At 44.2% G+C, this 14,901-nt stretch overlaps 1 protein-coding gene across 2 annotated transcripts; it reads left to right on the top strand.

Annotated features, from left to right (window-relative positions):
- The first annotated feature begins 36 nt into the window (after window positions 1-36).
- Window positions 37-14,841, top strand: LOC111159992 (SRR1 domain containing). 2 transcript variants are annotated; one of them, XM_022522725.1, is made up of 8 exons: window positions 37-197; window positions 9,670-9,710; window positions 11,096-11,358; window positions 11,459-11,557; window positions 12,997-13,074; window positions 13,244-13,398; window positions 14,036-14,081; window positions 14,472-14,841. In XM_022522725.1, exons 1-8 carry the CDS (start codon window positions 37-39, stop codon window positions 14,715-14,717), a joined length of 1,089 nt encoding a protein of 362 aa, XP_022378433.1. In that variant the 3' UTR covers window positions 14,718-14,841. The 2 variants fall into 2 exon arrangements, with proteins under 2 accessions (XP_022378433.1, XP_022378434.1); XM_022522726.1 differs by lacking the exons at window positions 37-197; window positions 12,997-13,074 and having other exon boundaries at window positions 9,644-9,710.
- The last annotated feature ends 60 nt before the right edge of the window (window positions 14,842-14,901 follow it).

Raw genomic sequence — 14,901 nt, 5'->3', positions numbered from 1 at the left:
TGACGTCCGGAGGCGCGCCCGTGACGTCAGAGGGTCATGGCGTCCGCAGCGTTGGAACCCTGGCAGGCTGCGGCTTCGCGAAGGAAAAGACGGTCTGCGGAGCGGCGACAGCGGGGCAGGGAGGTGGCCCTGCGGGACCTGGAGGCCCAGCCTGAGGCGGACTGCGGAATCCTGCTTCGTCGCATCCGGGAGGCAGGGTGAGTGCGGGCTGGGCCCTGGGACCGAGCCTCAGTCTCGGCATCTGTAAAGTGGGCAGAACCTCAAACCCTTAGGGTTATTGTGCGGATTTAATGGAGGGAGCAGCTTATTACAGACTGAATTGTAGTAAAGGTTGTTGTTCCTTTTATTGCACTTGCATCTCCGTGACCTTGGGCAAGATATGTAATCTTTCTGTCTCAGTTTTTTCATCTGAGAGACGAACCTGAAAACAGTACCTATATAGGCTTGTTTTGACGATTTAGTGAATTAGTTAATGTAACCCATTTGGAAAGTAAATGCATAAACCACGGTGCCTGGTGCGGGGTAAGCGTAGTACCAGCGTATGGGATTAATATTATACTAGTTGGTTATTATTATTGCTAGCGCTGGGGAAGGAACACCAACGTGATTACCATCCTCTTGATTATCATTAGTTAATTGAGGAGCTGCTGTGTGCCTGCCACTGGCTTAAGCATTTTACACACTTTACTAGTTTGAGTATCTCGGTCAGCTAGGATCCTGAGAGGGCTGAGTCTTAGAGACACAGATAATGTTTGGAACCAGATTTCAAGTCCTTGTCTCTGCGGCTCCAGAACGGTGCTACAAAGCTCTCCATTATTAGGGCTTATCCCAATCCCTCATGCCTCCATGCTTTGCTGTGCACCTTATGGCTTAGAACAGTGCCTAACACAGAGGAATGAATGTTACCTATTTTTGTTATTATTGTTGTCTTTATTCATTTGCAGTCCTTTAAGGACGCAGTAAGTAACAGTATTTGTTAGTTATTCAGATCAGCAGCTGAAGGACCATCCCAATGGAGAGAAATTAGACCAATTTTATGTTCTCCTCTCCCCCAGAATTAGGGTCAAGAGACAGGGATGACTCAGAGGTTAACAATGAATTAAAGAAGTTGGCTGCCCAGCCGACTGAGCCTGAGTAGAAAGCAGCAGTGACTTTGTAGGAACTTAAAAGATATCTGTGTAATGGAACATGCCCACAGATTTGGAAAACCTGTAAGGCACTTTCCATACACCCTGCATTGTTATTCTTCCTCAGCTTCTTCAGTATCCCCAGTAACTCCCTGCTTCTTCCTGTATCCCAAAGTGTGATGCAGTGCCCAGTGCTGTAAGTAGAGAGGAGCCCAGCACCTTACATGCTGTTCTGTGTATGCACTCACCAGTTTACAAAGCTCTCCCTTAGCCTCTGTGAGGAACGTGAGGGCAGCCTCCCGCACAGATTTTTGCAGTACTGTGTACTTTCTGAGTCCCCTGAACAATGGCGTATGGCTTATCAGTTTAAATACAGTTTTGTTTTACAAAACTTTCTTCTTATGATAACTTTTAAGATTACTCTCTTAGCAACTTCCGAGTTTGCAATACAGTGTTATTAACTATAATCGCCATGTTATACATTACACCCTATGACTTACTTATTTAATCCCTGGATGTTTGTACCTTTGGATCCCTGTCACCCATTTAACACCCATCCCCCTGTATCTTTAAGCTCAGTTTTTTTTAGATGCCATATAAAAGTGATGTCACACACTATTTGTCTTTGACTTATTTCACATAGCATCATGACCTCAGGGTCCATCCATGTTGTTGCGAATGGAAAGATTTTGTTCTTTCTCTTTTTTTATTTTATTTTATTTATTTATTTGACAAAGAGAGATCACAAGTAGGCAGAGAGGCAGGCAGAGAGTGGGGGAAGCAGGCTCCCTCCTGAGCAGAGAGCCCGATGCGGAGCTTGATCCCAGGACCCTGAGACCATGACCTGAGCTGAAGGCAGAGGCTTTAACCCACTGAGCCACCCAGGCGGCCGATTTTGTTCTTTATTATGGCTGAATAGTATTTCACTTTATATTTGTAAATCACATCTTCTTCTTCTTTTTTTTTTTTTTTTTTTAAGATTTTTATTTATTGGATAGACAGAGATCGCAAGTAGGCAGAGAGGCAGGCAGAGAGAGAGGAAGGGAAGCAGGCTCTCTGCTGAGCAGAGAGCCCGATTCGGGGCTCGATCCCAGGACCCTGAGATCATGACCGGAGCCGAAGGCAGAGGCTTTAACCCACTGAGCCACCCAGGTGCCCCTCACATCTTCTTTATCGATTCATCCCTCCATAGACATGTAGGTTGTCTTCATATCTTAGCTATTATAAATAATGCTGCAATGAACATGGGGGTTCATATATATTTTCAAATAGGTGTTTTTGTTTTCTTTGGATAAATGGCCAGAAGAGAAATTGCTGGATTATAGGGTAGTCCTATTTTTAATTTTTCAAGGAGCCTGCATATTGTTTTCCACAGTGGTTGCACCTACTTGCATCCCCACCAACCCTGTACCAGGGTTCCCTTTCCTCCGCATCCTTGCTAACATCTGTGATTTCTCCTCTTTTTGATACTAACCCTTCTAACCAGTGTGAAGTGATATCTCATTGTTGTTTTGATTTACATTTCCCTGATGATTAATGATGTTGAACATCGTTTCACGTACCTGTTGGTTCTCTGTATGTCTTCCCTGGATAATGTCCATTTGGGTAATCTTTCCACTTTTTAATCACATTGTTTTTTGTTGTTAATTGAGTTGTATGAGTTCTTTATATATATTGGATATTAATCTTTTATAAGATACATGCTTTACAAATCTTTTCTCAGAGGCGGTAGGTTGCCTGTTTCTTTTTTTGGCGATTTTCCTTGCTGGGCAGGAGCTTTTTGGTTTGATGTAGTTTCACTTATTTATTTTTGCTTTTGTTGCCTTGGCTTTTGGAGTGTGATCCAAAAAAATCATTACCAGGACCCACGTCAAGCAGCTTTTCCCTTATGTTTTATGCTAAGAGTTTTATGGTTTCAGGTCTTATATTCAAGTCTTTAATCCATTTTGAGATAATTTTTGTGTATAATGTAAGACACGTGGTGCGGTTTCGTTCTTTCGCATGTGGCTGCCCGGTTATCCCGGCAATGTTTATTAAAGAGATTGTTCTTTTCCCTTTGTATATTCTTGGCTCCTTTGTCATGAGATGCTGGACCATAGATGTGTGGGTTTACTTCTGAGCTTTCTCTTCTGTTCTGGTGATCTGCATGTCTATCGTTAAGCCAGTATGCCAGCAATCACTATAGCTTTGTAATTTGAAAATCTGTTTGAAATCTGGGGGCATGATGCCTCCAGCTTTGTTCTTTCTTAAGATTGCTTTGGCTATTCGGTCTTTTGTGGTTCCATACAAACTTTAAAGGTTCTCTGTCTTATGTTAGTGAAAAATGTCATTGGAATTTTTTTTTTTTGGTCATTGGAATTTTGATAGAAATTGCATTGAATCTCTAGATGGCTTTGGGTAGTATAGACAGTTTAACATTATGAATTATTCTAATCCATGAGCATGGAATGTCTTTCCATTTACTTGTGTTATCTTCAGTTTCTTTTCTTAATGTCTTGTAGTTTTCAGTATATAGGCTTTCACCTCCTTGGTTAAATTTTATCTCCATTAAGTATCTTGGGTTTTTGGATGCAGTTATGAATGTGATTTTTTTTTAATTTATTTTTCTGATAGTTTCTTATCAGTGTATAAAAATGCAACAGATTTTTATGTACTTTTTATCCTGCAACTTTACTGAATTCATTTATTTTAATAGTTTTTTGGTGTTGTCTTTAGGGTTTTTTACATGTAATATGTCATCTGAAAATAGTGACCTTTATTTCTTCCTTTCCAATTTGGATGTCTTTTATTTATTTATTTTTCTTGTGTGATTGGTCTGGCTAGGATTTCCAGTATTCCAGTTGACCCTTGGCCAACGTGGGTTTGAACTGTGTGGTCCGCTTAATACATGGGTTTTTTTTTTTGTTTGTTTGTTTGTTTGTTTGGTTTGTTTTTTTTTTTTTTTTGAGTAAATACAGACTTTGCTTTAACTGTATTGTCCTTTCGGATTTTCTTTTCTTTTCTTTTCTTATTTCTTTTCAAATTTTTGTTTAAATTCTAGTTAGTTAACACACAGGGCAATATTGGTTTCAGGAGAATTGAGTGATTCATCACATACAAACACCCAGTGCTCATCATAACATGTGCCTTCCTTATCCCCATCACCCATCTAGTCCATTCCCCTCTCACCTTCCCTCTATCTACCATTTGTTCTCTTATCATTAAGAGTCTCATTAAGTGACCTCTATCTCACTTAATTTTAAAAACTATTCTTAAAAAAAGTTTAAAAATAAAAGCTAAGAGTAAATATTCATATTATCCTCAGAGTTTGGGAAACACAGGCACAAAAGAGGTTAAGTGGGGATGCCTGGGTGGCCCAGTCAGTTAAGCATCTCCTTCTGGCTCAAGTCATAATCCCAGAGTCCTGGGATGGAGCCCCTTGTAGGGCTCCCTGCTCAGCGGGGGGTCTGCTCCCTCTGCTTCTCCCTCTCCCATTATCCCTCCCCCTGCTTGTGATCACTCTCTCTTGCTCCCTGTCTCTCAAATAAATAAATAAAATTTTTAAAAAGTCACTTGCTTAACATCATAGTAAATATTAGAACCAGATACAGACCTGAGTGTGTGACTGAAGTCTGCGTTCTCTCTTTTTTATGTTTACCAAATATATACATAACCCTCAGAATATTGTAGATTATGTTACTTTAGCCTTTCTCAAAACACTGAGCATCAGAAGATGCTATAATTCCGGGCTCCTGGCTGGCTCTGTTAGTGGAGCATGTGACTCTTGATATCAGGGTTCTGAGTTTGATCCACATTGGGGGTACAACTTACTTAATTAAAAAAAAAGATGCTGTAATTGGGTTTATTTTCTTTTTCCTTTTGACCCCTTCAGCCATTTCTCCCACTTCCAACCCCCTACCTCTGGCAGTCACCTATCTGTTATGTGAGCTCAGTTTTTTGTTTTGTTTGGTTTAAGGTTCCACATGTAAGTGATTTCTAGTATTTGTCTTTCTCTCTGGCCTGTTTTACTCAGCATAATGCCTTCAAGATCTACCAATGCAAATGGAAAGATTTCATCCTTTATTATGGCTGAGTAGGATTCCACTGTGTGTATTGACCACAGTTTCGTTATCCATTCATCTGCTGGTGGCATTTAGGTTGTTTCTTTATTTTCACTGTTGTAAATAATCCTGCAGTGTACACAGGGGTGAATATATCTTCTTGAGTTCGTGTTTCCATTTCCTTCAGGTACTCAGAAGGGGAATTGCTGGATCCTATGGTAGTTCTATTTTTAATTTTTTTGAGGATCTTCTGTACTGTTTTTCACAGTGGCTACACCAACTTATACTCCCACTAACAGTGCACAAGGGTTTTTCTCTTCTCCACATCTTCACCAAAGCTTGTATTTCTTGCCTTTTTGTTAATGGCCATTCTAACAGGTGTGAAGTGGTGTCTCATTGTGGTTTTTATTTGCATTTCCCTGATGACTAATGGTGTTGAGCATCTTTTCATGTTCAGGTTGACCATCTGTATGTCTTCTTTAGAAAAATGTCTATTTGGATCTGCCCATTTTTAAATTAGATTGCTTGTGGGGGTTTTTTGTTTATTTGTTTTTTGCTATTGAGTTGCATGAGTTCTTTCTATTTTGGCTATTAACCCCTTATCAGATACATGATTTGCAAATGTTTTCCCATACAGTAGGTTGCTTTTTTATTTTGCAGATGGTTTCCTTGCTGGTCAGAAGCTTTTTAGTTTGATGTAGTCCCACATGTTTTTTGTTGTTGCTGCTGTTTTTACCTTTGGTATCAGGTTAAAAAAATCACTGCCAAGACCTATGTCAAGTAGCTTTTCCCCAGTGTTTTCTGTTCAGAGTTTTATGGTTTCAGGTCTTATACTCAGGTCTTGAATTCATTTTGAGTTAATTTTTGTGTATGGCATAAGATAGTGGTGCAGTTTCATTCTTTTGCATGTGGCTGTCTGGTTTTTCCCAGCACCGCTGATGAAAGAGACTCTTCTTTCCCCCTTGTATATTCTTGGCTCCTTGTCATAAGGTAGTGAACCATAGATGTGTGTGTTTGCTTCCGGACTCTCTCTCCTGTTCTGGTAAGCTGCATATCTGTTTCTATGCCAGTATTAGATTGTTTTGATTACTCTAGCTTTGTAATAGATTGAAATCAGCAAGTGTGGTGCCTTTAGCATGCTTCTTCTTTCTCTAGATTGCTCTGGCTATTCGGAGTCTTTTGTGGCGTCATGTAAATTTTTGGATCCTTTGTTCTATTTCTGTGAAAATGCAGTTAGAATTTTGATAGAAATTGCATTGAATCTGTAGATGGCTTGGGGAAGTTTAGACACTTTAACACTATTCTTCTAATCCATGAACAAGGAGTGTTTTTCCATTTACGTATGTTGTCTTCAGTTTCTTTCCTTAACGTCTTATAGTATACAGGCTTTCACCTACTTGAAGTTTATTCCTGGGTATTTTATTATTTTTGGTGCAACTTCAAGTGGGATCATCTTCCTAATTTCTTTTTCTGGTGTTCATTATTAGCGTATGGAAACTCAACACATTTTTGTGTATTGATATTGTATCTTGTACCTTTACTGAATCCATTTATTGGTTTCAGCAGTTTTTCAGTGGAGTCTTTAAGGTTTTCCTTATATACTTGTCATCTGTAAATAGTGACCATTTTACTTCTTTTATTTATTTTTCTTGCATAACTGCTCTGCCTAGGATTTCTAATACTGTGTTGAATAAAAGTGGCGAGGAAGGATCAGGAAAATTCCTAATCTTAGAGACTCTTAGAGGAAATAGTAATAGTTGAAACTTTTCGCTATTGGATGTGATGTTACCTGTGGGCTTGTCATATGTGGCCTTTATTATGTTGAGGTATATTCCCGCTATACCAACTCTGTTGAGAATTTTTATCATAAATGGATATTAAATTTTGTCAAAATCTTTCTCTGCATCTCTCAAGATGATCACATGATTTTTATTCTTCATTTTGTCTTTTTTTTTAACTTTTTAAAAAAGATTTTATTTATTCGAGAGAGAGAGCCAGCACGAGCCGGGGGAAGGACAGCGGGAGAGGGAGAAACAGGCCCCCTACTAAGCAGGGAGCCCGACGCAGGGCCCAATTCCAGGACCCCAGGATCATGACATGACCCGAGTCAAAGGCAGGCGCCTAACCAACTGAGGCACCCAGGCACTGCTGTTCTTCATTTTGTTAAAATGATGTATCACCTTGATTGATGTGCACGTGTGAACCATCTTTGCATTCCTGGAATAAATCCCACTTGATCATGGTGTATGATCCTTTCAGCATATTTGTGAATTTGGTTTGCTAGTATTTTGTTGAACATTTTTGCATCTATGTTCATCAGGGATATTGGCCTGTAATTTTCTTTTCTTGGGGTGTCATTGTCTGGTTTTGGTATCAGGGTAATGTTGGCTTCAGCAAATGAGTTTGCGAGATTTCGCTTCTGTTTTTTGGAAAAGTTTTGGAAGGATTGGTATGATTTGTTCCCTGAATGGTAGAATTCACCATTAAAAGCATCTGGTCTTGGGTGCCTGGGTGGCTCAGTTGGGTTAAGCCTCTGCCTTCAGCTCAGGTCATGATCTCAGGGTCCTGGGATCAAGCCCCGCATTGGGCTCTTTGCTCAGTAGGGAGTCTGCTTCACCCCACCCCCTTCTTCCTGCCTCTCTGCCTACTTGTGATCTGTCAAATAAATAAAATCTTAAAAAAAAAAAAAGCATCTGGTCTTGGAACTTGGTTTTTTGGGAGGTTTTAAATTGCTGATATGATGAGCACTGGGTGCTTTATGTAAGTGTTGAATCACTAAATTCTGTTCCTGAAACTAATATTATACTGCCTATGTAAACTGGCTAGGATTCATTCATTCATTCATTCATTCATACGAGAGAGAGAGAGAGAGAGAGACAGCACGAACAGGAGGGGCAGAGGGAGAGGAGGAGAGAGAGAGTCTCAAGCAGACTCCATGCTGAGCTTGGACCCTGACTCGGGGCTCAGTCTCATGACCCTGAGCCGAAACCAAGTGTTAGACACTCAACCACCTGAGCCACCCAGGCACCCCAACTAACTAGAATTTAAATAAAAACTTGAAACATAAAAATAAATATATTGCTGATTGAGTTTGTCCAAATTGTTGCTGTGTGCTGTTCACAGCAGTCCTTTGTGCCTTTGTATTTTTGTGGTGTCATAACATCTCCTCCATCATTTCTGATTTTAAGTCCCCTCTTTTTTTTTTCTTGGTGTGTGTAGCTAAAGCTTTTTCAATTTGTGTGTGTGTGTGTGTGTGTTTTGGTGGTGTTTACATTTATTTATTTGAGAGAGAGAGAGCACGTGCACACAGTGGGAGAAGCAGAGCGGGAGAGAGAATCCCTAGCTGACTTCACATTGAGTGCAGAGTCTGACACCGGGTGCTGTCTCAAGACCCTGAGATCATGACCTGAGCCAAGAACAGCACTTAGGCACTTAACCAACTGAGCCAGCCACACAGGCACCCTGATCGTTTCTCTTTTTTTGTCCCTCTTTCATTTATTTGTGTTCTGATCTTTGTTATTTCCCTCCTTTTACTGACTTTGGGCTTAGTTTGTTCTTTTTCTAGATCACAAGGTGTCACAATGGGGCATGCATTTGTGACTTCTCTTGCTTCTTGAGGCAGGCCTGCATCACTGTAAACTTCCCTCTTAGAACCACTTTTGCTGCGTCTCACAAATGGTGGTATGTTTTTAAACAGCGCTGAATTCTGTTTTGTCTGATTATAGCTCTTCCAGCTCTGTCTTGATTCCCACTTGCACAGAACATCTTTTCTGTCCCTTCACTTTTGGTCTATGTTGTCCTTATGTCCAAAGTGAGTCTTTTGTGGACGGCACATGGATGGGTATTGTGTTTTCAGCCACTGTATGTCTTTCGATCGGACAGTTCATGGAGTTTGTTTCAGATCACATCACTGTTGACTGTGTTCTGCTTCAGGTTTGCATAAGCCAGTTGACTTGAATAAAGAAAGCCCAGACACTGGATTCGTGTCTCCTTTCACTTTCACCTTGGAATTATTTATAATTATTATTTATAATAACAAAGACTTATTTGAGTCCCCACTGTGCGCAAAGCCCAATGCTCTGTGTTGACCCATTTGCTCCCTTCTGCAAGCCTGCTCGATAGGGACGATTCTTTCCCACATTCTAGAGGCCAGGAAACTAAAGCTCAGAGAGGTGCACTCTGTGCATCTAGCAACTGTATGGAGCTCGGTGTCTGTGCTCAGCCATGGTGTGGACCAAGGAGGATACAAAAGAGACCCAGAGGGGTCCTTGGGAATCGGGATGTCCTCTGGCAAGCCTTCTGTCCTCTCTCAACACCGGCCTACTGGTCTGCTCTGGACATGCTCACTGTGGATCCTCCACTCCAGGGCCGCGCTGGGTGCTCTGGGAGCGCTGTGTGGGAGAGCGCTCCATCCCTGCATCCAGGTCGTGGTCAGGAGAAGGGTCCCTGAGGGGGCAGCCTGGAGAAGGTTGGGGGATGACCATACCTTTTTCTTTTAATAGGAAGGACCTGCTTCTGTCTGATTTCTGGAGTCTGGCACTAGGTGGGTACCAGATGGCCGAGGCTGGGGGTGGAAGGTGTGGGAGGAGGGCCTGAATGTGGGCAAAGAAAGGAGTCCAGTCCATATTTGGTGCTGTTTTTCTTCACAGAGCTGGGTTCTAATTCTGACTTCCTGCTCACAGCCGTGTGTCTTGGCACTTACTAGCCCTGACCCTCCGTTTCTATGTCTGTGAATGGGAAGTGACAGCGTGCATATCCTGTGGTGTAATTTTGGGGATTAAATGAGGCTGTTTGGTTAAGTGGTTAGGACAGTGCTTGCCTGGGCCTGGGGGCGGCCATCAGCGTCTGCTGCCACTGTCATTGTTGAAATTTACTCTTCATGCACTCTTTGCCTCAACATGGCCACATAGACCTGTTCCTCCCCATGCAGTTGTGACCTGTCCCTAAACAGTCTGTGGCCACGTAAATGTTGATATGGGGAGGGAATGTATAGCCGTTAGTATTTTTATTGAGGGACAGTTAGTTTGTTTCCTTTGTTTTTTTTTTTTTTTAGTTCTTATGCATAACTGTTCGATGAGCACCTTTTTGTGTAAAACTCTTACCAAATTTAGGATGATCCTCTCAGGACATACTCCCAGAAGTGGACTTACTCAGTGACAGGCAGTGACCAGCTTGATATCTGCTGTCAAGTGTTTTCCTAAAAACTTCCACCAGGACTTTCAGCAGCAAGGACTGAAAGAGCCAGTTCTGCCCGCAGCCTTTCCAAGCTGGGGGACTGTTTTTAAGGTAGTTTTGCTAGTAAGTGAAAATCGGCATCTGACTGTGGCATCACAGTTGTTTTGTGTACAGATTTGTTCAAATAAATTCAGTATCAGTATAATAAAATGAGAGACAAGAGAACTCACTGCCATATGAGAAGATTTAAACAGAATATTTTTTGTTAGACTCCAAAAGCCCCAGCCTTTTTTTTCTTTGAAGTTTTTACACATTAAATATTCCTATTCCCAGCCTTTTGTTGTGTGATTTTGAGAGCTCTGTTTCTAGGTTCTTTGTTATAATAAAAAAGTAGGTTATTTCAGAGCATAACCCGCATTTACCAGGTACCTCTTAATAAATTAGACACAGTTCACATTAGAATTCTGGGTGGAAACCGTGCCCATAAATGAAGCCTATTTTTTACTGGAAAGTTCTCTGGGGTTGCAGGCTGGGGGGTGCACAGGGACCCGGGACAGCCTGTGGTGCTGGTGGGCCTGGCTGTACCTCCCAGGCATGTTGGGGAGTGAGTCCCACGGCCTTCTCCCTGAGAAGCTGAATGAAGCCTTTCCCAACTTGCTCCTTTTCTCCCCGGGTCTGTGGACTTATGTGACGGACTTAGTTCACAGGGTCAGAGCACGCCCTCTGATTGTGTTCAGGGGCCTGCTCTTTCAGAAACCATCAACAGCTGTCTTAAAAAACATCTGGAACAACTGAAGGTCCCTGAGGGGACTCTTTCGGAAGCCCTTGGAAACCTGCATCTTGACTCCTCGCCAAATGAGTCTGCTGCTGTGACTCCTGGCTTCATCCCAGGGGAGAACCCAGTCCCGGGAACCTGCTGTTGGAAGTGTGTATGTTATGGCATTGGAAACTTTGCCACCTGCGTCATAGCTAGACACCAGCTCACCTTTCTGCTTCTCTTCCTGGAAAAGTGCCAGGTACATTTTTAGATTCTTGTTGATCACTCCATCCCTTGGCCTTGCACACTGTCTGCACACAGATCTTTGGGTTAACAGAACCCATTATCCCCTTCTGCAGATTCCCAGGAGGCACTGCTGGGTGTACGACCCTCTGTTTAGCCAGCAAGAAATTGCAGTTCTGAAGAGCCTTGGTGTGACTGTTCTCAGTGAGAACGAGGTGAGTCTTGGGGAAGGGGAGCAGGAGGGCTGTGTGACTGCTGACCAAAGGGGGCCCCCAGGCTGTGCCCCATGGAGGCACCTGCTCTGCATTAGCCATCATTCCCTCCTTCCTGCTGTTCATGTGCCTTCCCGGCGCCTGTCACAGGGGACCTGGCAGTGACCCACATCGTGGCCTAGGTGGTGCCCATCACAAAAACATCAAATGGCACAAGTGGCATGGACTGAAACCTGTTATATTTGCCAAATTCTGGTGAGAATCCCATGTCCAGGAACCTCTGGTAATTTCCTAAGTTGGTACTTACTGTTGGTGTTAAAAATAAAGGGGTACATAGTATCAGTGCCTCAAAGGAGGGCTTTCTGGTTGGGATTTACCCTGTCTTAGGGGAGATCATAGAAGGGGAGAGTATATCTCTCTTTGCATGGAAGCCCAGTACACCCATAGCATCTGGCTGGGAACTGTGGGTAGATCTTCTGCCCCGAGGTGAAACTGTGAGATGCAGAGCAAGATCACCTCAGCAGCAGGGCCTGAAGCCAGTGTAGGCACACACCCCTGCAAGCCGTTTTGCGTTGCTGGGGGGATTACAGAGTAGTCATTTGATCCCTCTCCATCTTCCAAAATGGCCATCTCATTTATTACAAAGCCCGAAAATCAAGCCCTGCTGAGACAAGAGAATCCTTCACTGATGTTGGTGGGGCCCTGCAACCCTGCCACTCCATTCATGCCGTCTTCTTTTCTGGGTGCCTGCTCTGTGCCAGGCATGGACTTTGCGGAGATGCCAGGATAGATGCAGTCCCAGCCTCCAGGGAGCCCAGTGTCCTGTCAAGTTGTGTGGCCTGTAAACAAGTACGTGGTGAGCAGAACAGAGAACAGAGAGGGGAAAGCACTCTGCCCCGCTTGAGGGGCTAGAGGAAGGTTTCCTGGGTTGGCGCTGGGATTGCAGGCCCACCAGGAGTTGGCCGGATGGCCCCAGGCAGGCTTCTGCCTGTTTGTGATGAACAGAAGGGACAAGAGTACAGAGCAGAGAGGCCAGGGCAGGCAGGGCCTGTGTCCCTGCCGTGGGTACGACTGTGGAGCCACGGTCCCCAGGAGGGGTTGTTGTTAACCCCAGCGGACATTTGGAAGGGACTGTGATAGGCAGCTGCATAAAGGGACCCAGGAGGCCCAGAGGCTGACCATGCACAGTCCATGGGGATAGTAACTCTTGCTACCCCTCCTGCCCTTGCTGTCACAGACCTAAGAAGCCCCTCTGCTGATCCAGAGCTTTCTGTGTTTGTGGGACACACATCTCTTCAGTAAACGCAAGTTCTTTCTGGACCTCATGATTTCCTGACTTTGAGGCCCACTTCATCTGTCCATTTCTGTTAGGCCACACAATAACCTGACTTCGCAAAGGAAGGGGTTTGTTTCCTTGTGGTTTCAACTTGTCTCCCTCGCAGTTCCTGGTTTCCTCCAGAGGTGCTGCTGTCACAGACGTAGAATTCAGTCTAAGGCGTGCTGCCTGGCTTGGTACACAGGTCTGTTGTGAAACACATACAGAAGGGTGGCTGACCTGTGTCCCTCACCCCATGCACTGTGATTACTTTGTGGTGAGAGCACTCAGCTCTTCACAGACGTACCCTGTGCCCCTGCCACAACCTCCCGGGAAGAGCGGAGGGGCTCACACTGCACGTGCCATCCCCACAGGAAGGCAGACGGAGCGTCCACGGTGAGCCCACCATCTTCTACATGCCCCACTGCGGCACAGCCCTGTACAACAACCTTCTGTGCAGTAACTGGTCAGTGGACGCCCTTGCCAAGATGCTCATCATTGGGAACAGCTTCAGAGGACTCGAGGAGAGGTGAGCGCAAGCGCACAGAGGTCCTTTCAGGCTGCGGCGGGAGCTTTCCTGACAGACCTGTGCGCAGGAAACCAGCATGTTAGGGACACCAACCCCGAGTAAAGCTGCAGAGTTAAGGAGGTCTGCTTGCCAAGAATTCCTCCCTTCCCTTAAGGTGCACAAGTGTTTTTAAAAGTGAGAGGGATGCCTGGGTGGCTTAGTTGGTTGGGCATCTGCTTTCCGCTCAGGTCATGATCCCAGGGTCCTGGGATCAAGTCCCACATTGGGCTCCTTGCTCGGCAGGAAGCCTGCTTCTCCCTCTGCCTGCTGCTCCCCCTGCTTGTGCTCTTGTGCTTCTTGCTCTCTCTCCAACAAATAAATCAAATCTTAAAAAAACCAAAAGTGGTGGAAGCCATTTGCTCTCTCAGCTGCACATGCCTTAGGTGTCCACTGTCACTCCTCCCCTCACAAAAGGGGTGGTTGGTTATGGGACATTCATCTTTTCTACGGATTATTAAACTTACTCCACGTTCCCCTCCTTTTTAAAATGTTTGCTATCTTTAAGCTACTTTGCGTTTCTATAATGTCTTAAGTTAGATAAAACCACTCCCATACCTCCTAATCATGCTGGGCTTGTTTTTTTTTTTTTAATTTCCAGATTGCTGGCAAGGATTCTACAGAAAAATTATGCCTACATTGCAAAGGTATCTATGTAAATGAAGGAGCTAGGATGAAAAAGGGTGTGAAACCAGACCATTTCCCTGTTAATTGTGAATTCTGCCTTTGTGCATGTGGGCGGAGCTCATGAGGGGCTCACTGAGGCACAGTGAAGTTACTGTACTCCATGAGCTTTCTCAGCAGCTCTGTGTTCCAGAAAGCAAGGACCTGTCCTTCACTCTCAGTGTCAGTCCCACACACTCACCGCCCTTGGAGCTTCCAGTTCGTCACAGACAGGCTTAAGTCAACATACTCTAATCCTTGTTTTTTTTTTTTTAAAGGGTAACCCGGGGGTGACTGATAAATGGCACCCAGAAGTGTGGGGTTTACTGTGACCGTCAGGTTCGTGTATTTTACATTTGAATTTTCCTGCTCAGGTTTTAAAAGGACTGGAGGAGCTTGAGCTGCCTGAGACTTCACAGTACACGGACGTATTTAACGATACCTCCATCCACTGGTTCCCTGTACAGAAGCTACGACGACTCCCCACGGACACTTGGGCTTTCCGGGAAGAACCAGACTACCAGGACTGTGAGGACCTTGAAATCATCAGGAACAAGGGAAGAGCTCCCTCAGCTGCTGACCAGAACTTACCCTGGCAGGGCAGCTGTCCCCAGAGATGACAGGGAGGGTGGCCGTGTGGGGGAGCACCCTTCTTTGTGGCGGGCCAGACTCAAGAGCCCGGAAAATACGCAGTGTGGTTCTCCTCAGTGGAGGACATGCCATGGAAGGGCTCAGTGTAAAGACTGACCCGCCTTAGCATTAGCATTAGGTTTTGTCATTTCTTGCTGACCTGACCAGGGATAT

Source organism: Enhydra lutris, unplaced genomic scaffold, assembly GCF_002288905.1.
Source record: "Enhydra lutris kenyoni isolate GAN:26980312 unplaced genomic scaffold, ASM228890v2 scaffoldscaffold73, whole genome shotgun sequence".
NCBI classification, from domain to species: domain Eukaryota; kingdom Metazoa; phylum Chordata; class Mammalia; order Carnivora; family Mustelidae; genus Enhydra; species Enhydra lutris.
The sequence above is the reverse complement of the archived record's forward strand: the minus strand, read 5'-3'. Positions and strand labels throughout refer to the sequence as shown.

Bases quoted from the DNA above. Each gene is read 5' to 3' on its own strand.
- LOC111159992 (XM_022522725.1), top strand. From the start codon at position 37: ATGGCGTCCGCAGCGTTGGAACCCTGGCAGGCTGCGGCTTCGCGAAGG. The intron at 198-9,669 runs GTGAGTGCGGGC...TTCTTTTAATAG, and splicing joins CGTCGCATCCGGGAGGCAGG to GAAGGACCTGCTTCTGTCTG. The intron at 11,359-11,458 runs GTACATTTTTAG...CCCCTTCTGCAG, and splicing joins TCTTCCTGGAAAAGTGCCAG to ATTCCCAGGAGGCACTGCTG.